We start from the raw sequence: 25,436 nt of genomic DNA on the forward strand, positions 1-25,436 counted from the left end.
GTTTCTTTCTCTCTCTCTCTCTCTCTCTCTCTCTCTCTCTCTCTCTCTTACACACACACACACACACACACACACACACACAGGCTTAATGGTTTTTAAAAGCCCTTCCAGCCTCCAGTTTTGTTAATGGAAAACGGAGCTTTAATTGTGTTCCAAGCACTTTCGTACATAAGTGGTCAGGGATTTTCCTCGCGACCCCCGATGACCCCCGTCCCTCTGTGCAGGCTTCTGGGTTCTCTTGACACCCCCACCTCCATATCTCAGTCCCCACCTTTGCCTTATCCATATCAGTGTCTAATCCCTGCTTTGAGACTCATTAATCCATTTGACCCAGCCTGGCTTGCATTACAGGGGTGGGCTGTGAGTTGGGGGGGAGGATCTTTAAAGCCCTGTGGGACCTGCAAGCAGAGCCTCAGGCAGGAATAGCAGTGGGGGGGGGTTGGTGGGGGTCGGGACCCTGATGCAGAAGAGACCCCTGTGCCATCTGTTCCTTTCACTCCACAGTGCAGATGGCGTCAGCACATTTGCGGAACAGGTAACCCCCTGGGGAATAGAGAGCTTGATGGGTTTACTCTTTCCGTGGGGCAAGGGGAGAGTAGGAAGGGGCGTGGGTTTGCCATTTGGCTCATGACCAGCTGCCCCACATCGCCAGAGCTCAGATTTGTGTGGAAAGAACATGGCGACTTTCTCCTTCCCTCCGCTCCCTGCTAACAGTTCTTAACTTTATTATATAGCCCAGTCAGTGCCCATGTCACTTTACATAGAGAGGAATGGAAGGTCTCTGTCCCCAAGGAGCTTACATCCTAAATTTTGAAAGTGGAAGAGAGAACAAAGGGAGAGTTGTGGGTAACAAAGGATTGGCTTAGGATGACTTAGAGTAATGCAGTTAGATCAGGTATGTCCAAAGTCTGTTTTGGGGGCCTAATCTGGCCCGCCGGTTGGTTTAATCCGGCCCCCATGGCAGTTTATTTCCTGGGGGTAAAATCCTAAAAAAAACTGAACAACTAAAAGCTCAACAACTTCAATCCTAAAAAAAGGTCAACAACTTTGGTTGGCCCTCACAGCCCTTCACTTCATCAAATCTGTCCATCTTTGAAAAAGGTTAGGACACCACTGAGTTAGATGGATTTAAGCGTCAGTTGGGGATAAAGGCTAAAGCCTGCTTAGAATACCTGTTTTCTTCTTGGAAACCTTCCTGTTCCCCTTCCTGGGTGCATGGAGCAGAGTGTAGTTACTCAGCTGCCAGCGCAAGGCACTCACCTTGGGCTGCTCCAGAAGTCAGTGAACTCTGCAGCTGAGGCTAAGCCCTACTGAACCTGGGCTCAGATGGCACCCTGCCCCGCCCAGAAGGTACATGGAGCAGCCTGGAGGCTCACTCCTGACTCGGGTGCGGCAGGCAGGTAGGCAGGCTCCGGAAGTACAGCAGGCGAGTCAGAGCTGGCAGGGCTTATCCCTACAGGTGAGGTCACTGGCCAGGTTAAGGTGGAAGCAGGAACTTTGGGAGCAGGGAGGGAAGGCTCCGTTTTGCCTGTACGCTCTACTATCTGTGCATACAGCTACAGATTGCGTGGAAGGGCAAAGCACACGTGAAAGGGGGTTGCATTTAGAATCATGTCAGCTGCTGTTAAACACGGGAACTCTTTCCCGTGGGTTGCTAAAAAGTGCTGCATTTTCGTTTAGCTAGATTCTGCAGCAATTGGTCCATTAATGGCTGGAAATGGCTCCAGCGCAGGGGAGGGACTGATCATACTGTGTGAGGAAAGCCTGAACTTGGGAGGGTTTGTTATATGCTGAAGGAAACCTGTTAAAGGGCGTTACGGAGATGATGGTTTTCTGATCTGTGGGTGACAACTGTGATAGTCCCAAGAAAAATTGCTTTAATAGGTTCCCTTATTAAAGATTTTCAGAGGAGTTATATATCCATGCACATATCATTTTTAATGTGTAAAATGCTTTACAGTGCTTTGTTCCACCTTCACAATAGTTTTCTGAAGCAGAGAATAGTTGCCTCCATTTTATAGATGGTGGACTAACTGCATCTGATGGCCATAAACATGTGTTAGAATATGGGTTGCTGTTGAAGTCATCTAAAATGTGTTGGGATTTAAGCTGGGGAACTGCTTTTCTCACACAGCCTCGTCCCTCAGCTATTTTTCCTTTCAGTGGGGCTCTGAAACTGGAACTAAAGCCCCCTGGGTGAGTGGGGGTTGGGGAGAAGAGGGAAAAGTCAGGTGAGGGCAAGTTTCAACACCTGCTTGCTGCCTGTGCACTGTAAATTTCCTGCTAGCTTTCTATGAATTCAGCATGGCCAATCTTCTAGCACAGGGGCAGTCACCCGGGATGTTGTTTTTCAGCTCCAACTCCCACCCCCCAGCCGGCATGGCCTCTGGTTGGGGATGATGGGCTCCACATTGGCTGTCCCTGTTCTAGCACCTGGTTGTGCCACCATTGCGCATAGTTCAGTCCTAAGAGAAAGTGAATTACACAAGACAGACTGAGGTTCCAACTGCTTTAGATCCCAAGTGCTGTATTGATTCAGGGTCTTCTCTCTCCCACATGTTGCATTGGTGTATCCTGTTGTGCCTGGCACTGGAAGTTTTAATAACTCCTTGCAAAAGAGTTATCTGTCTGAACCAAGAATAGACATGAACATTTAATGGTGCAAAAGGACAGAGGGGTTCTGCTCCACAGCTGTTCCTTGTAATGTGCCATTGAACAAGATCCATGATGTGATTGCCTGGTGCTGTGCATTACCCCAACTTCACCTCGCATCATTAACTGTCATGGCAGGGAGCGCATGGTGTGGCTACGTGGTGAGCCTATATCATGTCATGCGTTGCCTTCGAGTAGACATCACAAGGAACAGAGCAGTGGCTACTCCTAGTTTACAGCCTGAGGAACAGAGGAACGGAATCATAATGATTAGCCTGAAGTAGTAACATCTATTTATTTGAACACACACCTCCCAGACCTGTGCATTCATTTTAAATATTTGTATGCCTTCTATCAGTTTAGTACCCTCAGTTTAATGATGGTGTGTGAACTTCTGGGCTTCACCAAACACTTTGTCACACATAATGATCATTAAACCAGTTTGGTGGACAGACTTGTAAAATTCTAAACTTGTGTGAACCATTTTTTAAAAAAAATACTGGTTGTCCTAATAAAATATACAATCTAATCCATGTTATTCTCCCCCGCCTCCCGTGGGAACTATACAAACACCAACATTTGGGATAAGCCGACAACTATTGTTCCAGGTGTGCAGTTCTTTGCACTCAGATGTTCCCCCATTCCTCACTGACCTAGACTTAATTTCGGACTCTGATCTAGCTCACAACTAGATTCCCCCTCCTGCTTTCCCCAGCCACACACACAAATTGCTCCATAGCCAGTGTTCCACTTCTAGATTTCGCCACCTTAAAGAGGCAGGTAGGTTCCTGTTTGGGCAGTGCTGTTTGAAACTGTTTGGACTGGCCGTTGCTAGGAATAGAGGCAGCAGGAGGAATTTTGACTTCTTCCGCGGGTTCTTAGGAGCTTCAGAGGGACCTGGAAAGCAAGGAAGTGTTTGCCCGGGCTTCCCTTCCACAGGGGTGAGTGAAACCCAAGTTTATGGGCTTCAGCCTTTTCTTCTGGGGATAATACTAGTGGGGGAGAGAAGATCTTCGGTGCAGGGGCTGCTTCCTCAAGCGACAGGCTTTGCCTATAGTTAAGAAAGGTAGCGCCGGAAAGTTCTGGTCCTTGGGCATAATCCACCAGGGAATTCCGTGGAAGCTCTTTTGAAATCAGTAGTAGCTGGGTAAAAGTTTCCACACATTTCAGTGGATCTTGTGCAAGAGAAGGTCCGAGTGGATTGTGCCCCAAAGAAGCTGCTGCCATTTCTGTTTTCTGTCTCGAGCACCAAAATGTCCCAGGCCAGGCCTGCTTGGAAGTTGGTGGGCCTAGTTCTTTCTCCCCATTTTGTGGGTATATGTGTGTGTGCTTGTTGATAATGGAGAAAACAGAACCTTCACCCTCCTGCTGAGATTGCTTTCATTGCACTGAGGCTACTATCAATTTGGTAGTTCAGTATCAACTCTTGTCAGTTGGTCACCCAGAATTAGTAAGAGAGAGAATAGGTTATAGCTTTATTTTAGATCATTTCCTGTTTCCTGGCAATTAGAAGTTCAGAACTTCGTGAAATAGAAAAACCATTAATTTGAGGAGAGATTATGGGGTCCTGGACCACTACAAAAATGTGCAGCTCCTTGCTAGTCAATGTCTGTTATTTTAGATAAGTAAACAGAACTGAAGTTCCAGTTCAGAGAAAGCTATTCATCCTTGGGAGTGCCACTGAAAGCTAAAGGAATAAATGAGCTGCGGCCGATTTAAATCTATTTGATTTCAGTGGGTCTTAAGTACAGCCAACCTTTTTTTTCTGAATTGGTCTGATCATCACTTGCTAAGTGCCCAAAGGCCTCGACCAGTTGTGGAATCCATGTTAAAACACACACACATATTGTGTGTGAGATAAAGTGCTCTCTCTTTCTTTTCCTCAAAATATCTTAAAGAATATGATTGTAGGCTGAGGTGTGGTCTACTTGTGGGTCTCTCTCCACCTGTTGAAAACTAGTCAAGCAGAGGAGGAAGATACAGAACTGTTTTCAGGAATCCCCAAACAGCTTTACAGCTTCTTCCTAGACAGGCCCATTTGTTCCTCCAAGCCTGACCTGGCTATAAATGCTTTTAGGCGGAATATGCATATTTGCCTGGGCAACGTTCCAGACTTTGGACTTTTCTAGGTTACTTCCTTGCTCCTCACTGCTGTCTAGATAGCTCTCCTTGCTTGTCCTCTAATTTCCCAGTTTGCCTCACACTCTTGCAGTCTCCCAGTCTCCTGACCCATCTGCCAGCCATCTAGTTTGGGTCTTCCCCAGTACAGTCAAACCTTGGTTGTCGAACGTAATCCATTCCGGAAGCCCATTCAGCTTCTGAAATGTTCGACAACCAAGGCGCGGCTTCAGTTTGGTTGCAGGAGCTTCTAGCACTCCAGCGGAAGCTGCATCGGACGTTCAGCTTCCAAAAAAAGTTTAAAAACCGGAGCATTTACTTCCGCGTTTTTGGCGTTCGGGAGCTGAAATGTTCCAAAATGGAGCCGTTCAGGAACCGAGGTTTGACTGTATTAGAAACTCACATATATAAGCTAATCGCCAAATGGAACCCTAAACCTTGGTTATTTATGGTCACCACAACAGAATGTCTAGGTGCCATTTTTTATGGTTGTTGTTGTTGTTGTCCCCCATAAAAATGGAGCCTAGACATTCTGTTGTGGTGATTATCATCATCATAATCATCACCATTATCATTATTAATAATGATAATAATTTTCACTTCTATATCACTTTATATTTTAAAGTAAAATATATCAAAGCAGTATACAACACGTTAAAGCATCAGATAAAACAATTCAGAATGAAACAAAGTAAAGCTCCAAGGAAAATATTTCAGATCCGTCTCTAAGGGACATTTGGCTTTCCCCGTATTTATTTACCTACTTTATTTTATGCCACTGCCCCATAGCAGAAGCACTCTAGGAAGCCAGTGTGGTGTACTGGTTAGAGTGTTAGACTAGGACCTGGGAGATCACAGTTCAAATCCCCGCTCAGACATGAGTTGGACCCAGGTCAGTCTCAAAATGTGCCATGTGCTGGTGGAGTTTCTGACACTGGTCTTCTCTTGTCCCAGGGGGGAGATTTCTCAGTTTGGGCTTTTGGCTAATCCTCAGATCTGCTTCTGCATGAACTTCCTGTGCTTCCTTGATGAAGACCTTCCCCCAAAATGATGCCTCTGACAGACTTTCGCCTTCTGCTCTTGGGCTGCCTACAGCCAAGTACACGTGGTCATTTATTTCTTTTCCTTCAAAGGAATGCAGTTTTAAAGACCCCCTCCCTCCCTTTTCAGGGCCTAAGTCTATGCTAACAGTTAAGATTGTCTGAATAGCTATCTTCACTCTATCTCAAAGTGTCTTTTAAAAAAATCTACCCCCACTTCCTTCCCTCTGTATGGAAGGATTATCCTCTTATCTTTTTTTAAAAAAATAGCAGAGGCTTTAAACATAGTTGAGGACTGCTATCCCTGCCTAGATCTTGCTCTTCTTTAATTTGCTTGACCTTTGGTCCCAGTTCCCGCCCTTACAAGTCTGCCATCTAAATCATTTTGCCGTCTTTGTTGCTGCGGTGTGATCTGGCTCCTTAAAATGTGATGCCCCCCAGTGTGAGTCAGTGGTGCTCCGACTGCGGCCTAACCTGCCTAAAGTTTGCATGTTAGTGCCAACTCCATTTTACTCAATAGAGGAGGTTCTTCTCTATGTAAACAGAAACTTTCTTTGGTAACCATTTACCATAGAAGGCATGACTAATCTTGTCCTGTACAGTATAAGCAACTATCTGCAGAATGCATGGGCAGGATAAGGAAATGGCCTTCTATTCTTGTGTAGGGTGTTCAGGCTTCCTCAACCTTGGCCCTCCAGATGTTTTGAGACTACAATTCCCATCATCCCTGACCAGTGGTCCTGCTAGCTAGGGATCATGGGAGTTGTAGGCCAAAAACATCTGGAGGGATGAGTTTGAGGAAGCCTGCTTTAGTTCCTTTATCTCAAAGCGCCAATTCTATACTTTCAACTTGTCCTGAAGTTGTACATAATTTAGGAGTGATATCTCGCAGCCGAGAGATCAAGTAGTGTTCTAGGTCCCTGTGCTTCCATCACGATGCCCTTCAGTCGAGTTACCACCGCAGAATTGACAGGGACGACCTTCTTAAACAGTATATTAGTCACTGGTTGCAATTATTCCTTCTTAAGCTTTACTGTGGAGACTTGAGACTTTAAGGAGGTTTCTGAGGGAGATCTTGAGGCCAGTTTCAGCAACCCACCAAATCAAATGCTAAAGCTTTTCTTGGGTGGGTGCTACTTCAAGAGCATGCAAGGAAAGGGAGAAATGGATTTCCCAAGTGGGTTCTAGGACAGCGCCAGATGGGTGTTGTTCTGCTTTGCTTGAAGAGGCGGAAAATGTATCTGTTTGTGAGTGAAATGTTCCATCTCTTCACATAGAAAACTAATATGTCAGTGAGAATGGCTCTGGTTAGACGTCTCCCTGACAGGCTGGTTTTCTACATACAGGGAGTGTTTTTAATTATTTGCAATAAATTTAATCATACATGCTGAAGTGTTATAGGCTAGGAAAAGTTTTACAAGCTGTAGGAATTTTGAATATGTTTAGCTTAAGATCTCAGGATGTAGGGAGATGTTTTTGTGTCCCCTTGGAAGAAGCATTGAGTCTTCATTGTGTAACTGGGCTCCTTGGTTGCTTAATATGTTTTTTTGATCTAGACCAGGCTGGATATGTAAGTTTCCAGCTGCGGATGGGTGGGAAGCATTTTAATCTGAAAAACAGTACTGAGGAAAAGCATTCACAACCATACACCTGCGCCACAGTCCCAGTTTGAATCCCCACACTCTCAGCTGCCTTTTGCTAACATGTAAAGCAGGAACCCTCCACATGTTACTGGATTCCAACTCTCATTGGCCTCAGTCAGCAAGGCCCGTAGCACTCAGGATTATGGGAGTTGTAGTCTGGCCACATCTGGAAAGCCATGGGTTCCCCACTCCTGATGTAGAGATGGAAAACCCAGTAATGGGTCTTGGTTATCTAGTCCAGTTAGGCTCGCAATACTAGAATTGTTCATCTATTTTGCAACATCATGGAGCTGCCGGTGAATATTTTCTTTGGGTGAACCTGTGTCCAAGTGCCCAAGGATGTAATTCCCAGACTACAGGCAAGGAAGAATAGGTATAGAGGCATTTGGGTGGGGTGGGGGTAGGCAGGCAGGGAGGTGCAGGTTGCTAGCTGCAAACCACAAATGGGCATGGGGCAGGTCTGCTCTTGAAGGATTTCTAAGACAATCAGGGCACTAGACTAGGAGCATATCAAAGTCTGAGAGATCCTTCTTGAAGCAATAAAGGACATACTGCCAGGCCTTCCCTCCTGTCTGAAAGCTTGAGCTCCATTTTCGAGATCTGAAAAACCACAGTTTTGAACTGGTACTTTACATTTTTATCTCTTCTTTAATCATGTGTGTATATATGTTTGGCCCAGGGCTGCTTTTCATTCCAGTCCTATTTTCCATAGTTGTGTCATTTCTGTGATAATAGCATGGATACCATCCCTGCTATTTTAAAAAATGCTGAACAATTTGAGAGCCAAGAGCTTCATTCATAATTGCTCTAGGGTTGCAGTTTTTCAGCCAATAGTGAACTCATTCTGTGATCGCTCTCCCTGGTTTACATATGAGATATTATGCGGACCATGTCAAACAACTTGCTGTGTTAAAATAAAAATAAAAAAATAAACAGGAGTGCCCCTCCCATATCCACCAATATAATACATCTCTTGTCTTAACTACCAAGTCAGTTACACCATAAAAAAAAGAAATTTTATTGCATGAACACAAGCAACTAGTAAGCATAAAGGTTTCCTTTAGGTGTTTCAGAACTGTCTCTTTAATTTGTTTTAATCAGCTCGTTGGAACATAGCTCGTAATTTGACATGACTCATTTTGTATTAAATATTCTGTTAATACTTGCTAAGTCATTGGAGGAGGGGACAACTCTTTCATGGAATGGTTAACTTTTATTTAAAAGAGGAGGAGCAGAAGAAGTCATAGTCATAGTCATTATCTTCTTTAGCTCATTTAGATATGGCGATATCAGGAAAAACACGTAGACAGTATTCTGCCTCAATTCCTCAGTGAGAAGCAAACCTATTCCCAACACTGCAGATTTCTGGCTAGAGGCAGTGGGGTGATTGTACTTAAAAGTAATTTATTTTATAATTGTAACTGTGTTTCATTACTTGGTTTTGGTTGTTTCATTTTGATCTGTTCAGTAGCCTCCGGTGTACAGTATGTTTAACTATCCTGCCAGACACTCAGGCCTCTTCCTCTTTAGTCATCTGGGTGGGTCACTTGTCTCCCAAGAATTCCTAGGCATAAAGTGATGGACTATGTTCCATTTCATAACCACCTGTTTTAATTTTTGACCTGAAGCTATACCTTTTGGGTAGGGAATATAATCCGCAAGGTCTTCTGGTGGAGCGTGTTTTATTATCTTAGGGCAGAAGAGGGAGGAGACAGGACTTGGGAGCAGCAGTTGGGTCTCATGTGCCGAGTGGTGTCAGGTTGCTTTTGTGTTGCTTAGATCATGGGTAGGCAAACTAAGGCCCGGGGGCTGGATCCAGCCAATTGCCTTCGCAGCCTGGCCTGCAGACGGTCTGGGAATCAGCGTGTTTTTACATGAGTAGAATGTGCCCTTTTATTTAAAATGCGTCTCTGGGTTATTTGTGGGGCATAGGAATTCATTCATTAGGAAAAAAAAGTCCGGCCCCCCACAAGGTCTGAGGGACAGTGGACTGGCCCCCTGCTGGAAAAGTTTGCTGACCCCTGGCCTAGATGAACCAGACCAGATCCCCACCCATTGCCTTCCAGCAGAGGTGTACAGCTATTGTGGGTTAATAGGATCTATCTTTCACAAATCTGTGCCAGATTTGCTTTTTAAATAACCACCTTTAAATCCATATATATATAAATGGGTTGTATCTGATGTTAGCCGTAATAAGAGTAAACCCACTTAAGTTAATGGACATTACTATCTTAGATCTATTAATTTCAGTGAGTCTGTTCTTGGTATAGCTTAATTGGATACAACCTAATATTTTTTGCTCTCTTCTCTTTCTGCTATATGCCTGTACATGTTTGTGAGTTCTAGTTGAGAAGCCACACTGCCAATTCCAAATCCAGTTTGGCTGAGCCAAAGTCTGTACGCATGTATATGAATGTTTTCTTCTACCCAGAATTGTGTGACTAAACACACACCAGGTGGATAGAAGTGAACATTATCCATGATAAATGCACCACACTGTGTCAATAGTCATGTGGAAAATGGTTGCCTGTATCATCCTGCCAAGTGGCATGGATTATTATTTTTTAAACTGCACACCTGGTACAGATGTGTGGCAAAATGTTCATCTAAATCCATCCGAAGCCTTTTGTGTGTCTTCACAGGTTTTCAGTGTAGTCCTGAAAAACTAACAAATTGTAGTGGACAAATGGGAAAACTAACCTTTGTCTCTCTTGTCAAGCTTCTTTCTCCACCCTTCTCTTCCACCCCAGTGAATGTCACAAGAGGGCACTGGGCTTACTTATATCTGGGTGGCATCAAGCATTTCCTGTTGCTGTTTTGCTTTTGCTTAAGAGGCAATAAAGTTTCCGAAGTTTGGCATTTTGATTGGTGTGTCCACTAAGTCTTCTAGGACAGTGACTTAAGCCACAGAGTGCCAACATGGAGACCATCTTCTTCTGTTCCTAGCCCCTACTCCATAATTTCTGCTTCTCATTTTAACCAGGGGTTCTCCCACAACGTTATTCAGATCTTCCTAAATAGAAGAAAGCAGTTCCTTGCTCTTGGAGTAGCTGGTGTATTTGAGTCATGGAGGTGTTGCCTAGAAATCCTTCCCTTACTTAGCCTCCGGGGCTTGCAAGAGGCAAGTTGAAGTTGAGGTTGTTTCTCCTCTGTATATTTCAAAACCCAACAGAAGATTATATAGAACAGGGAGGGTGCCCAGAGGTGCAATTTCTTAACCTTTTAGAGAGCTTAATTTCCAGTGACTTTCCTAGTTTTCTAAGGTAGGCTACACGGAGAAGAAACACTGAGATGATCTATTTAAAATCCTGTTGGGAACTTCTCCCTGGGACAAGCCCTGGCAAGACATCTAGGTGGGATTGCATCTCTCGGCTTCCAACTCGGTTAAGTGAAGGATTTGGAATATTACAAACAGCTTGGAACCAAACTAGTCATGATGTTATTCATGTCTTCAGCCCTTGTGTGACTTTTAAAATAAGTAAATGATTTGTGTGGAGCCAGACTGAGGTTATGGTGGGGGTGTTGGCTTTAATCCTTTCCCCCCTGTTTTGATCTCAATCAGAACCACCTTACGATCTTTAGATGAAGGGGTACATACAAATTTAATAAAGAAATAATAAAACCTGGTGCCTCATTATTTGCAGTGGGAGGAAAGCGCCCATTGGCACCAAGGGGGACTTTTTCCCACTGCAAATAGCAGTTGCAGGAGGCCCAGTTCTGACAGGACCATGATGGGGACACAGCACCAAAGCTCCCATCCTAACCATGCCACTGCTCTGATCTAGATTCACACAAACACACTCCGCCCTGGCTTTGTTGTTGATGTCGTTTAGACAGCCATGTTTACATCATCATCATCATCATCACCACCATCATTATTTTCTGGTCTTAACATGTAGCTCATGTTACAAGGTGACATTCTCCTGGTAATTATTCCTTATGTGTTCCTGTGAGCATGCTCCTTGCAGTGAAATTGAGGGCCTAATAAGATGTGGTGTGAATTGCATGTTAAAGTGTGTTTTGGGGTGTGTTTGTGGGGAAACCTGAGCAGCCACAGGACCATGGGGGTGGGGGAGAGGCAGTTTGACACCCTATCTCTCTCCCACCCCCCTTTCATGGTCCAGATGAAATCCGGACTGTTTGCAGCTTCAGGGAGTTTTGGTGGGATCACAGAAGTGGGAGACAGACAGACAGAGAGACAGAAACATCCTCTTCCCACCCCCCAGAGTCCTGAGGTTCTTCAGGCTTTGCCATAGCTGCCATTTTACATAACATTTCATTTGCCTTGAGATGCCTTTAGACAGCCCTTCAATGCAAAATGAACATGGTCCGTTGTTTTTCATTGTTTCACCACACTCAGAATGTTAGCTCAAAAGAAGATAAATATGACAAATTACAAACATAGCCCACCTCATGGTGAGAGTTTCCTGTGATAAAAACTTCTGTTTAGCTTGCCATTAGCCTTATCCTCAGCCAGGCATGAAAAGAAAGGAAGGGAGTCTATGCAGACAGGATTCCAATGGAAAGGATATATACTGCTCATTGTCTGTGAATTGATTTGTTATCAAATGTTCTCTAATAAAAAGATATCAGAGCCAAGGATAGCAATTCTAGCAGGTAAAAGGTGCACCTCTCAGAATCGTTGGAAATGATGGTGTGTATACTATTCTGTGGGAGAAGTACTGGTAGGTAGGAATTGTTTCTCCTGACCAGGGTTGGATCAAGACATTTTGGAGCTTGAGACAGAGAATCCAAATTTCAATGAGCCTTGTGCCTAGGAACCTCCTCCTGGATTGTTCTCCATTGGTACATTGTGTACCTGAACTCTTTATTATTGTTTTTAAGATAAAGTCTCTCATCAAAGCCACTCCTGAGTAAGCAGTGGAGGGATGTAGGAAGTGAGGAAGGCAATTGGGACCGCTACTTTAAAATTTGTTCATTGATGGTCTAGAGCAGGGGTCAGCAAACTTTTTCAGCAGGGGGCCGGTCCACTGTCCCTCAGATCTTGTGGGGGACCGGACTATTTTTGGGGGGGGGGGAATGAACAAATTCCTATGCCCCACAAATAACTCAGAGATGCATTTTAAATACAAGGAAACATTCTATGTATGTAAAAACACACTGATTCCCGGACCGTCTGCGGGGCGGATTTAGAAGGTGATTGGGCTGGATCTGGCCCCCGGGCCTTAGTTTGCCTACCCATGATCTAGAGCAGTGTTTCCCAACCAGTGTTCCGCGGCACACTAGTGTGCCGCGAGATGTTGCCTGGTGTGCCGTGGGAGTCTAACGGTTCTCAGCACCCTTAACAAAATACAGTTCCCAGGATTCCTTGGGGGGGGTAAGTCGCCGCTCTTTAAAGTGGTAGGAGATACCGCTTGAAATGTGAAGGGCTGTTGTAAGAGAGGGAGAGCCGCAGCTGGCGCGGAAGGTGTTAAGGGGAGTCGGAGGCTCCTCCTCCTCACGGGAGTTCGAGTGTCGCTCTTTCTCCGGCTGTACCATTCGTCCTGGAAGCGGGGGGGAGGAGGAGGGGAGGAACCATTAAGCCTTCGCTGACGGAGAGCCATCGCGAGCTTCCAGCGAGTGGCAGCAGCAGCAGCAAGCGCCCGCCTCGTCTCTAGAGGAGGAGGAGCTGCAGTTGCCGCCGCCTTTTGCACGTAAGAACGGGTGCATAAGCGTGCGGGAAGGAGGCGCGTGCAAAAGGTGGAGGGATGGGGCGCCTGGGTGAAGCGAAGGCCTGGTCGTGGAGGCGGCGGGGCAAAATCCTCCCTCGTAGCCGCCGGAAGGCCGCCCCTCCGACTCGCGTCTTGAGCAGCCTCCCTCCCTCCCTTGAGATTGAAAGCCGGGCAAATCCCAGCAATGGGAAGCGCGGCGGGGGAGGCCTGGCTGGGCGCGCATTCGCACGACTGAGGTGACCCGGGTTACGGCATGCGCGTCAAGGTGGTCCAGGGGAGTGCGTGCCTCCGTCTCTCCGGGGCAGGCCTCCAGATGACCGACAACGTCAGCCCCGCCCCACGCCCCTTCTCCAGCCCTGCTCTAAGCATACAGTCAGACAGCAACCAGGTCTGCTCCTCTGCCCTTGCTTTCCATCTTTGGGTAGGCCAGGCATCCAGATACCCAAGGCTGAAACCTCCAATCTGTCCCCTGCTTTCACAACTGTGCCCGCTGACTCCAATTTCCTGAAAAGGCCAATGCACTAGGATAACACAGGACTACGCTGCTGGACTGTAACTCCTTCCTACTCAGCTAAACAGGTATTAGCAAAGCAGAGCTATTTTGCACTGCTGGCAATAAGCGGTGCACCCTCAGCTGCATAGCCCAGTGTTTCCCATCCTTTTTAAAAGTTGCATGTGGGATTGTGGCATTGTGCAAAATGCATGAATAAATCTTTCATGGAAATGGGCAGTGACACAAATCCGTAGTCTTTATATATACTTTATATATAGTCTTTATATATACTATATATATATATACTTTATATATACTTTATATATAGTCAATATAGGCACAGAGTTAATTTTTTAAACATTTTCTAATGGTGGTGTGCCTCGAGATTTTTTTCATGAAACAAGTGTGCCTTTGCCCAAAAAAGGTTGGGAAACACTGATCTAGAGTAAGAGGTGAGCAGTGAGGTAGCCAAGTTTGCTGATGAAACCAAATTGTTCAGGGTCATTGAAGCAAAGAGGGATAGTGATGAGCTGCAAGAGAATTTCTCAAGACTAAGCGAACGGACAGGAGTGGCCCACCCATGTGTCAGGGTGAAGCAGCTGCCCTGCCACCCCCACAGGTGGCATCAATGCAGCCCCGGCCTCAGCACTGGTTTCCAGAGAGATCTCGCTGGAACCTGCCTCTGTAGCTTTGCACCACTGCTGCGCTCCCTAGGTAAGGGCCACTTTGGCAGTGGCAGTGTGGTGGCAGGGCAAGGCAGCGCTTCCTGTTTTTACCCCAAGTGGAAAATTGGGACACACTGCCCCTGGAATAGACAGAAAAAATGGCAAATGCAATTCAACCTAAGCAAATATCAAGCAGTGTACGTGGTGGTGGGAATATAATGTTACATATATACTCGTGGGATCTCAACTGGCAGTGACTGACCAGGACTGACCAGGAATGAGACCTTGGGGTTATAGTGGATAGCTTGATGAGGGTATTGACCCAGCTGTGAAAACAGGCAATTCTGTGTTAGGGATTTTATTTTATTTATTACATTTATATACCAACTTTTTTCTTCCAAGGAACTCAATGTTGTATACATGGTTCTCGCTCCACCCTGCCCCCTCCCCCCCCAATTTCATCTTCACAACAACAGTAGGTTAGGCTCACTCAGTGAGCTTCATAGCTGAGTGAGGATTCAAGCCCTGGTCTTCCAGGTTATAGCCCCAACACTCTTAACCATTATGCCACACTGAAAATAATGTTACCTATATCATAATGCTGTTGTGCAAATATATGGTGCGTACACACTTGGAATACTGTGTACCGTATGAGAGATGTGTATAAAAATTGTGTGATGTGGTTGGAGAGATGTTTTACTCCATATTGCCTATTACTAGAACCCAATGAAGCTGAATGCTGGGAGATTCAGAACAAACAAAATTAATTACATCTCCACTCAGTTAAATTATAGAATTCACATAGGGACGTCCTACCATCCCCTCCAACATCTCTCTGATGAAAATTGGGACATCCTAAGGAGAAGCAGGGCATTCCAGGATGAAGTCAGAAACTGGGATGGCTTCTGTAAATCCTGGACTGTCCCTGGAAAATAGGGACACTTGGAGGGTCTGTAATTTGCCTCCTACATGATGGCCACCAAGTTGGATGGCTTTAAGTAAATTTATGGAGGATGAAGCTATTCATGGCTACTAGCCATGATTCCTATATTTTACCTCCACTGCTGGAGGCAATGTGTCTCTGTATATCAGTTACTAAGAATCCCAAGTGGGGAGAGGGCTCTTGCATTGAGGTCCCATAGTCGTCTTGTTGGTACCGTGAGATCAGAATGTTGGTCTAGATCAGGAGTCTGCAACCTTTAAGACAAAAAGAGCCACTTGGACCTGTTTCCGAAGGGGAAAAAACTGGGAGCCACAAAACCATTGTGACATTTAAAACAAATATATCTCCGGAGCCGCAATCTGACAGCGGGCAGGAAGGTGACATTGGGACGGTGCGTGACTAACGCATGCACCGCCCCCATGCGACGTCACAGCCAGTACAGCGCCCGCCACAGTGGGGAGTGTCGGGGCGCACAATGCACCTCCTCCGCTCGCTAGTATCCGCCCCGGAGCCGCGGCAAAGGGGTAAAAGAGCCACATGCAGCTCCGGAGCCACGGGTTGCAGACCCCTGTTCTAGATGGACCTTTGGTCTGGTCCAAGAGGGTCATTTTTACATTCTTAGGACCTCTGTATCTCTCTCTTAACGGAACCCGAAATTGCCACGAGGTGACCATTCACCTTACCTTTTGCTCTTGTAACACCCAATATGTATATTGAGGGGGGTCCTTTGGGCTGGGATCCGCAGTCTCAGCCTTCTTCCACCTTTTTGGCCCTATAGCTCTGTCTCACAATAAGCTCTGCTATTGCTGTGTTGGGCATTGACATCTGTATCAGCTTGCATCTCTGATGTAGGTGGGGTAGAAAAAGTCCCATGGCTTGCGAACTGGGCATTAACTGGATCAGGCCAAAGCATGAAGGGGCATTGCCTGCACTGGTTACCATTGAGTTTCTGAGATCAACTGGAGTTTATTAGCAGTAAAGCTTTAAAATTCCATGGTCTAAGATACGTTGAGAAACCCTTTCAACCATACAGTCTTCCCCAAGCTCTGAGACTGGTAGATGACACTCTTTCTGTGTTCTTTAGGGCAGTATTTTCCAGTAGTGCTTGGGGGAGGTGATATTCTCAGTGGTTGGCAAACTCTTCTGTGAAACCATCTCACTCGGGAGACTTGCCAGCCCCCATCATTCCTCTTTTAAGGCAAGGTAAATACTTTATTGTCTATGGGAGAAAAAGCCTTCTTTGTTTAATTTAGTTTTTAATTGGCATCTCTTAACTTGTTTTGGCTTCTAAGACTGCATATATTTTATTCCAGCTTTTACTTACATATTTGCTTTCAGCATGACTTTATTTCTTAAAAAGTAGAGCCATGCATTTTTCTTCTGCTGTTTTTTGTGATTTAAATTTGCTTAATAGTCACTCTGAGCTTGCTATGGAAAGGCACTTAATCACAAATGTATGTAATAGTAATCATTTATTATTACGGTCAAGGACCAGTTCAGAAGCACAACTGAGACACAAGTGTGTATGTGTGTGTGTGTTTAAACTAGTAGTTGCAGCTTTTCTATGTGATGCAACTAGGCCAGGAAACTAATTCTGATCTCTGAGGAAGTGTCATATCAGTCATTATGATGGGCTCACAGGTCTGTTCTGCAAATCAGGGTTATGAAATCATTATTTTGCTTTCAATATAAAGAGTTAAACACCTAGAGACTTCTATCTTAGGCATTATACAACTTGGCTTATTATATGTAATAAGCCAAGGCTGTTCCAGGCTATCAACCCTTGCTTCCACCCTTGTCGAAGGCGCCCCAGTTCTCTCCCGGGCTAACACTTTTTGAGGAAACCTTGAGGCTACTATTTGTTTATTTGTTTTCCACATTTAATATTCTACCTTTCCTCCAAGGTACCTGAGGTGGTGTACATGGTTTCCATGCTTCAGTTTATCCATAGGTTATTACCCTGTGGGGTACGTTAGACAGAGAATTAGTGACTAGCTGAAATCATGGCTGAGTGAGGATTTTAATTTTGGTTTCCCTGGTACAGTGGTACCTTGGTACCTGGTACAGTGGTACCTCGGGGTTACATACGCTTCAGGTTACATACACTTCAGGTTACAGACTCCGCTAACCCAGAAATAGTGCTTCAGGTTAAGAACTTTGCTTCAGGATAAGAACAGAAATCGTGCTCCGGCGGCGCGGCAGCAGCAGGAGGCCCCATTAGCTAAAGTGGTGCTTCAGGTTAAGAACAGTTTCAGGTTAAGAATGGACCTCCGGAACGAATTAAGTACTTAACCCGAGGTACCACTGTACTCTAACCACTTCATCCCCACAGAGTGGATACTTCAGGGTTGCCTTTGTTTCACTATCTTGTCTTGTGTTTTTTTCTTCCTCCTAGGTCCTGCTCAGCCCCCACGGCCCCTGGTCAAGAGCCTCTCCTTGGAGCCTAGCCCAGAACATCGCTCTCCAGAAGCCCCCCAGCGGCTCATCTCTGATCCAGGACCTGACAGCAGCGAAGGAGAAGTGGCCAAACTCCGGCCACTCAAACGACCCCCAGGACCAAAACCACAAGGTATATAGGCAAGTCTTCACCCCCCAGTGAGCCCATCACAACGAGGCTCTTTGTGGAACTTCCCGGGAAGAAAGTCTGCAAGCAGAGCAAACTGGCTTTGGCAGAGCACCTGGCTTTCCCATTCCCTGCACCAGGCTCTGCGGAGGAAGTGGGGCGAGACGCAGTTGTTAGAAGAGGGAGGTTCTGATTTATTTGTTCATTACTAACAGCCTTGTGCCTGGCGTTGCTTGGGAATTCGAAGAACAAGAACAACGAAAACAGTGCAGTTTCCAAATTGGTGGTGCAGTTTTGAAAGGTTTGGTCCGCCATCTTGATTCAAAATGGTGTCCAATTGACAAAAACCCACTCCTTGAACTCAAGAACCACAATGCAAAATTGGGTTACAGCATGTGCAAAGCAAGCAGACAAGCAAACAATTTTTCAAAATATATAGTAGGGTATATTTAGACTTGTTTTTCAGTCAAGTTTGGCTCCAAGAGCAGCTGGCAATAAAATCCAGTGCAGGACATGTTCATATTTGTGTATGGCAGATTCCTCTACCAGAAGTAGGGCAGGATCCAGGCTCTTTTCTCCAGAGAAAGGGTGGCAGAAGGCGATGGGCTGGGTGTAGGGTGCTGTTGGGTTTTGTTTTGTTTTTTTGTTACCTGATGGTAATGATGCCAGTCCACAGAAGTAGCCCTTCTGTCAGTTGTCTTTGCTGGGGGTTTGTGTATATTATTGTATTATTGTGTATATTACTGTGTCTATTATCTATATATTATGTGTGCCTTTAAAAAATAACTTGAATTGCTTTTCCAGTCCCTCCTAAACCAGCCCATCTGCAGAGTATCCAGCCACTGCGCCTCCCTGAATCCATCCCCCCGCCTCCATCGCGACCACTCCCTGCTGATCCCCGCTTAAGCCGCAGCCCCCTGCCTAAGGATGGATTGGGACCATTATCTGCCGTCTCCTGCCTCATTGAGAAGTTTGAGAGGTGGGTGCTTTAGTAGCTTGCAAGGCCCTGCTTCCCTGGGAATGTAGCTGGTGCTCCCTTCTGATGTTATGCTTCCTGCCATGGGCTGCAGAGACTTCTGAAGGATTCCAGCACGAAGAACAGAGTGGGTGCACTCTCCACATACAGCCATTGTGAGGGAGTGCCACCAGTTTGGCGGTACAGCCAAACTGGAAGAGTGCGCTGGAACACTTTGCTTCCAGATGAACAGCAGGGAGCTATGGCATCCTGTCCTACATGTTAATTTCCTAAGGCCTCTGGCTAGCCTTTGAGTCAGAAGACAGAATGCCAAGCCAGACGGATAGTTGGACTGATGGAGTGTGCCAGTTCTTAACTCTATTTTTAGTCAAGGGCTGCTACTTCTCTTACTTCCAACGCACTAGATTCTACTTCCCTTTCCAAGGTGAGACTAGAACAAGCAGCAGGTCTTTTTTAAATGATCTCCTGGAGACTTTCTTCCCAGAGAGCCTGACTGTCCGTGTTTTGATTTGTTGTTGTTGCAGGGAACCTGTAATCCTGGCTGTTGAGCAGGCCCCATCGCCGTGCCCCAGTCCAGATCTCCAGACCCCCGAGACAGGTCCCATGGAGCCCTCGCTAGACTGCCCGACTTCACTGGAATCGGCAGAGCTGGCTCACAAACTCCTGGACCTCCTGGCTCTGGAGGGAGGGCCAGAGCCTGCGGGTGGTGCTGCCTGCTTGCCGTCTCATGATGGTGGGAAGCTGGCCAACCGGGACAGTGGTATTGACAGCATCAGCTCCCCATCTAACAGTGAGGAGATCTGCTTTGGGGCTGACGAGGGCACAGCAGAGGGAGCGGGGCCACCCGTGCCTGCTGCCGTCATCAAGCGCCGCTCAACCCGGGATTCCGAAGTGGACAGTGACATGGACGATGGCAGCGGGGATGAAGCTGAGCTGCTACCGGAGCTCCCTCCCCCACAAGCAGAAAGACAGGACTCAGAGGAGGTGAGAGACTTGGACTGGCATGCCCGGGTGTTAGTGTGATCACCCGCTCACCCGCACAGCTGATGGCTCCTGCCAAGCCTTTTCCTGAATACGATGCTCTTTACTGAGGTCAGAAGCAAAACTGGGCGGAAAATAACAGGGGACTGGGGTGGGTTGGGGTTACACATCGATTAGAGAGGTGGAAGCGTGAGCAGCCTTGTCCACTGTTGTATTGTGATTCAGGAAGAGTTAGTGAATACGATCTGGGTCGTATCCTTGTCTGGTAATGCCAACTCAGGTGCTGAGGGTAGGATTGTTTCTGATGGACTGAAATTCACTTAACAGGGACTACTTACTCCTCACAATATTTTCACTGCCTGGTCAGATTCACTCACAGGGTGGTAAAACCAGTGGCGTAGCGTGGGTTGTCAGCACCCGGGGCAAGGCAAGTAATTTGCGCCCCCTAGCCTGTGGATTTGCGCCACCTAACCCTAGCCCCCAGATGTTGCGCCCGGTGCGGCCGGCCCCCCCTGCACCCCCCACGCTACGCTACTAGGTAAAATACTGCTAGCTCATTTGCAAAGCTAAGCAGAGTCCAGTATGGTTTCAGATGGGATGGGAGACTGTGTGTTGAGATTCCTGCATTGCAGGGGGTCGGACTAGATGGCCCTCAGGGATCCCTTCCAACGCTACGATTCTGTGAGAAGCGGGGATTCTTATCCACCTTGAGCAGCTGTGAGAAAGCGAACCAAGGAATTAGTGCAGTGTGTATTTCACAGTCATTTCTAGGCCAGCAGCTGAGGAGTGGGGGCCATAGAAGATACGAAAGTGTTTTGGAGAGGAGGGGGAAAGTGGGCTAATTTCACGCCCAGTTTCACGGGTGCATGAAGTACAGGGCAGATGGGTGAACTTGGATTTTGTTAAGTTCCCCACAGAGATTTTAATTTCTCCCCTTGACAGATGACAGTTCCACAAAAGGTTTTCCGAATTGCCAATGAGCTTCTCCAAACAGAAAAGGCCTATGTGTCTCGCCTGTATCTGCTGGACCAGGTACCTAAAATACAACGGAATATATCAAAACAGCTATTGAGCGTCCACAGTTTCCCCTCCTGAAGCCTTTGCAGGCGAAATATAGCATCTGTGCTGCAAGCCATGCCCGACTGCAGCAGCTGGAAAACCTGCTGGAACACTCAGCCCTATTCTTTGGATTGTGGATCTGCTCTTCCAAGCTGCAGATACTAGAAAAGGGATTTTGGTGTAGAATCAGCATGGGTTTTCCCTTCCCTTCCCTTCCCTTCCCTTCCCTTTGGATTTATATACCACCTTTTTGCCAAGGAACCGAAGGTGGTTTACAGTTTTACATTTCTCCCACCCACTCACCAACAACAGATAAAATACAAACACAAGCAGACCCTTTGTCCTTTTCACAGGGCAGATGATGCTGATTGGCCCTACAGGGGGAGGGGACACCTTGACTGGTGCAGGCTCTGGTGATGTCTTCCTGCTTCCCTTACTCTCAGTCTTCTTACAGGGCAGAATGGTATCTGTTGGCCAAAGTGTTGCTGGCCTTCAATTCCCATCATGGTGACTGGGCCTGATGGGACTCTCTCCTATGTTGCTGAACTGCATTCCCACCTCCTAGGTCTTCTGCGCACGTCTGCTGGAGGAAGCACGCAGCCGAAACTCTTTCCCAGTGGACGTGGTGATGGGTATTTTTGCCAACATCTGCTCAATCTACTGCTTCCACCAACAGTTCCTGCTCCCAGAATTGGAGAAACGTATGGAGGAATGGTGAGGACATTTCATTGGCTTAACATTTCGGTGTGACTGCCTACGAAGGTTTGTTTATGTGACTCTCTGCGATCTTCTGGACCAGTGTTTCTCAAGGGGGGGCACCCCAGGATATTCCAAGGGGGCCGCATGTGAAAATCGTGTAAATGGGGGGGGGGCAAGGCATGAGACTAGAGGGCCATAAAGGGAAGTGAAAAGTGAAGAAAACAGAGAGGTGACCGAGAAAAGAAAACAGAAAAGAAAACAGAGAAGCAGAGGGAACAGAGAAGTAGCTTTTCTTTCCAGTGGATAAATCTACATGCGCACTCCGCAGCAACGTCACTTCCGATTCCTTTTCCCTCCCACTTCTGCGCACCAAGCTGTCCAGTAGAATGGGGGGCCACAGGAAGGAAACAAGGTCAGAAGGGAGCCATGGTCGGAAAAAGGTTGAGAAACGTTGCTTTAGACAGAAGTCCTTCCAAGCCCTACCTGGAGATGCCAGGATTAAGCCTGGGAATTTCTGCATAGTGCTTGTTTTCCTTCCTGCTTCACTGCCCTTCTCTCAATCTTGGCCTGGCTGGTTGGGGCCGATGGGAGTGGGAGTCAAACAACATCTGGAGGGTTGCCCACCCATGTCCTGTTCTCCTAAATACTTCACCCTTTGCAGGGAACTATAGAACTGTAAAGATGCAAGCCCGCGGCATAACTTAAGAGAGAAAGTTTAGTGTCCATGACTCCCTTATGTCCCTGATTTGCACCCGTTTGAGAATGTTAAGAGCTATGAATCTCCTCATGTTGGGATTCCTCAGCTCTGCTTGGATGTTTGTTCTTGACTCCCAGTCCCTGTATTAGAATAATAATAATAATAATAATAATAATAATAATAATAATAATAATAATTTATTTATACCCCGCCCATCTGGTTAAGTTTCCCCAGCCACTCTGGGTGGCTTCCAATCAAGTGTTAAAAACAATACAGCATTAAATATTAAAAACTTCCGTAAACAGGGCTGCCTTCAGATAATAATAATAATAATAATAATAATAATAATAATAATAATAATGTATACCCCGCCCATCTGGCTGGGTTTCTGGCTGCAGTTGGTTCTGCAGATAGAATCTGGATGCTTTCCCACCCTGTGAATGGGGCGGCTCAGTTTCTGTCTCAGACCTTTCTCCTCTTCCCAACACTTTTTGCTTCTGTCCCCAGGGATCAGCACCCGCGCATCGGGGATATCCTGCAGAAACTGGCCCCTTTCCTCAAGATGTATGGCGAATATGTAAAGAACTTTGACCGTGCCATGGAGCTTGTCAACACCTGGATGGAGCGCTCAGCACAGTTCAAGAGCATCATCCATGAAGTGCAGGTCAGCTTAGTTCAGGGGGATCTCAAACTTAGCACTGCAGCAAGCGCTTCAGGTTAACAGCAGGGGGAACAACGCAGCCTCATCACTGGAGCTACCCAGGTGGCGCAATTAAGTTCTCATTCCAGTTGTATTATTCCCTAGACAGCAATTTTTCTTAAGGGTTCAAAAGCACTTTAAAACGTTATTAATCGAGCATGTTTTAAGTACCAACACAGGAAAGAAAAATAAGTCGCTTGCAAAAGGGTAGGGAGTTGCTTCACTGAATGCCCTTCCCTCCTCCCAGCCCTGCTCTTCAACATGGATGTGGAGTGAGGGGCTTTGGGGTCTAATTAAGATCTAAACAAAATTGGAGTGTTTGGAAGGAATTTTGGGGGAAGAAACTCGTGTCTCAACAGCTGCTTGTGCCTCTGTACGAAGACTTGCCCCGTACTCTGAAAACTCTGCCTCTGGTTCCCTGCGTCTCGGTTCCCTATGGGAGCAGGCGGGCTGCCATTGGAGGAGAGCCAGGCAGACAGCTCTCTAGAGATCACTCTCTTCTGCAGAGGGAAGAGATATGTGGGAACCTGACCCTGCAGCACCACATGCTGGAACCTGTCCAGAGAATCCCTCGCTACGAGCTGCTGCTGAAGGACTATCTTCTCAAATTGCCTCCGGACTCGCCCGATTGCAAGGATGCTCAGAGTGAGTAGAGCTGCAGGGAAGAATTGCAGGGGGGTGTTTGTTTCTTTGTTTGAATTTGTATACCACTATTTGTCCAAAGATCTCATGGCAAGAAAAATAGCATAAAAACAGCATAAAAATACAAGAAAAGGGGTGGTCGTGGGGAGAGCCACAGCACACATTGCCTGTAAAACCATAGTCTTGTTTGCTAGCAGAGATTTACTAACCCCAGTATTTCCCAGAGTATCAAAAACCCTAGTCAGTGGGATATTTTCTCTGGAAATTTGAGTAAGACAGTGGCGAGGAACTGGTGGCTCACAGACCAGAGCTGGTCCACAAAGAGTTTTGGGCCAGCCAGCCCACCTTGGCAGCGGCCTAAATTTCACTCTCTTGGGGAACTGATGTTTCGAAAGGTAGTTGAAAGGTGGCGGAAAGCAGTGCAAACATTGGAGGAGAATCGGAGCACCTGTCTGATGCTCTCTGCTCTCTTCCAAGGCTTGCAGTGCTCTTCCCACCTTTCCTCTCCAGCTGTCACTCAAAATGGCAGCTCTCTTCAAAGACTTCCCTCACCTGCTGAGAGCCGCCTCTGCCTCAAAGCACTGGAGCACCTTGACATGTCAGTTTCTGAAGGAGCAGCCCCCTTTTCACTGCTGCTCTGCTGAGCCGGATGAGGGGGAGAGATCTTCCCCTCCCTGTGCTGCCCAGCTGCTTGGGAAACAGCTGAGCAGCTGTGAAGAGTGGTGTGTGTGTGTGTGTGTGTGTGTGTGTGTGTGTTGCAGCATGGGGCCCTAGAGTTTTGGCCCCCCTCAATTTGAAAAATGTTCCCAACCCCTGGAATAAGAGGTAGGTGACCAAGCCACAGCCCCCCAACCCAGTCCAGCTATGGCTGCCTGCTGGTTAGACCAGGCAGTACACCTTAGTGAGTTGGATCTCACTTTGTGTTCTCCAGTTGCAAATTCCTGACCTAAATGGTGAACCTGTAGCTCCATCACAGTGGTCAGTATATTCTGGTAATCCGCCTGCGTGGCTTTATTTTGACACATGTTTAAGCATTATTTCTGCTTTCAGTTCAGTTGGAGGCACTGTGTTGAGTAAGGCCAGCCTAGCCATTTAGACTCTCCTTTTCTTTTTTTCCTCTCCACCTCATGGCCAGAATCCCTAGAACTTATTGCAACAGCAGCAGAGCACTCCAATGCAGCCATCCGCAAAATGGTAAGTGTTGGAGGTAATGAAAGCCAGGACGCCTGGGTCCTCTTTTCTCTGAAGCAGGAGGTCGCCACAAATTGGTTAGAGTAGGTGCGCAGGGGAAACTTTATTCAGCCTGGGGGAGGGATCCATATCCCCTTCAACCCCTGTGGGCCATTTGGACAGAAGTGGGTTAAACAGAGAGAGTGGATAGCTGACTTGCCCTACGATCACTCACTGAATTTCATTACCAACTGGGGATTTGAAGCTGAGTTTACCTGCTTCAAGTCCAACACTTTGACAAGTAGAGCTGGGTGCCATATATGAGTTATTTGCCAGTGATCTGTACCCCTTTCCAGGAGAGGATGCACTCGTTGCTGAAGGTGTACGAGCTGCTTGGAGGTGAGGAAGACATAGTGAATCCCACCAATGAGCTCATCAAGGAAGGGCACATCCTGAAGCTTTCTGCCAAGAACGGTACCACACAAGACCGGTACCTGATCCTGGTGAGAAGAGCTTTTGGGGTTTTGCTCTTTTCCACCTGACCCATCTCAGGGGAGGGCACAGCAAGAAGCCCTCTGCACCATATGATGTCACCATTAACTCCTTTTCTTTCTCCAGTTCAACGACTGGTTGCTGTACTGCGTGCCCAAGCTGCGTCTCATAGGCCAGAAATTTGGAGTCCGTGCTCGCATAGACGTGGAGGGGATGGAGGTGAGAGGGGAA

General features: G+C 46.7%; 2 protein-coding genes across 3 annotated transcripts in view; one reads left to right on the top strand and one right to left on the bottom strand.

The window, feature by feature from the left end:
• LOC310696819 (uncharacterized protein) overlaps positions 1-25,436 on the bottom strand; it is a 234,548-nt gene that overhangs the window by 33,521 nt on the left and 175,591 nt on the right. The gene's annotated exons all lie outside the window — the stretch shown is intronic.
• The window catches only part of FGD1 (FYVE, RhoGEF and PH domain containing 1), a 49,646-nt gene that overhangs the window by 12,722 nt on the left and 11,488 nt on the right, over positions 1-25,436 (top strand). For both annotated transcript variants that reach the window (XR_014520727.1, XM_083482800.1), the window contains exons 2-11: positions 17,622-17,795; positions 18,594-18,768; positions 19,290-19,749; positions 20,689-20,778; positions 21,371-21,519; positions 22,709-22,865; positions 23,408-23,546; positions 24,679-24,737; positions 25,070-25,216; positions 25,332-25,424. Coding sequence is in view for 1 of the 2 variants with exons in the window: in XM_083482800.1 (XP_083338926.1) it covers positions 17,622-17,795; positions 18,594-18,768; positions 19,290-19,749; positions 20,689-20,778; positions 21,371-21,519; positions 22,709-22,865; positions 23,408-23,546; positions 24,679-24,737; positions 25,070-25,216; positions 25,332-25,424 (1,643 nt within the window). In the remaining variant the exon portion in view is untranslated. The remainder of the gene's footprint in view (positions 1-17,621; positions 17,796-18,593; positions 18,769-19,289; positions 19,750-20,688; positions 20,779-21,370; positions 21,520-22,708; positions 22,866-23,407; positions 23,547-24,678; positions 24,738-25,069; positions 25,217-25,331; positions 25,425-25,436) is intronic.

Source organism: Podarcis liolepis, assembly GCF_965112155.1.
Source record: "Podarcis liolepis genome assembly, chromosome: 17".
In the NCBI taxonomy this organism is placed as follows: Eukaryota; Metazoa; Chordata; class Lepidosauria; order Squamata; family Lacertidae; genus Podarcis; species Podarcis liolepis.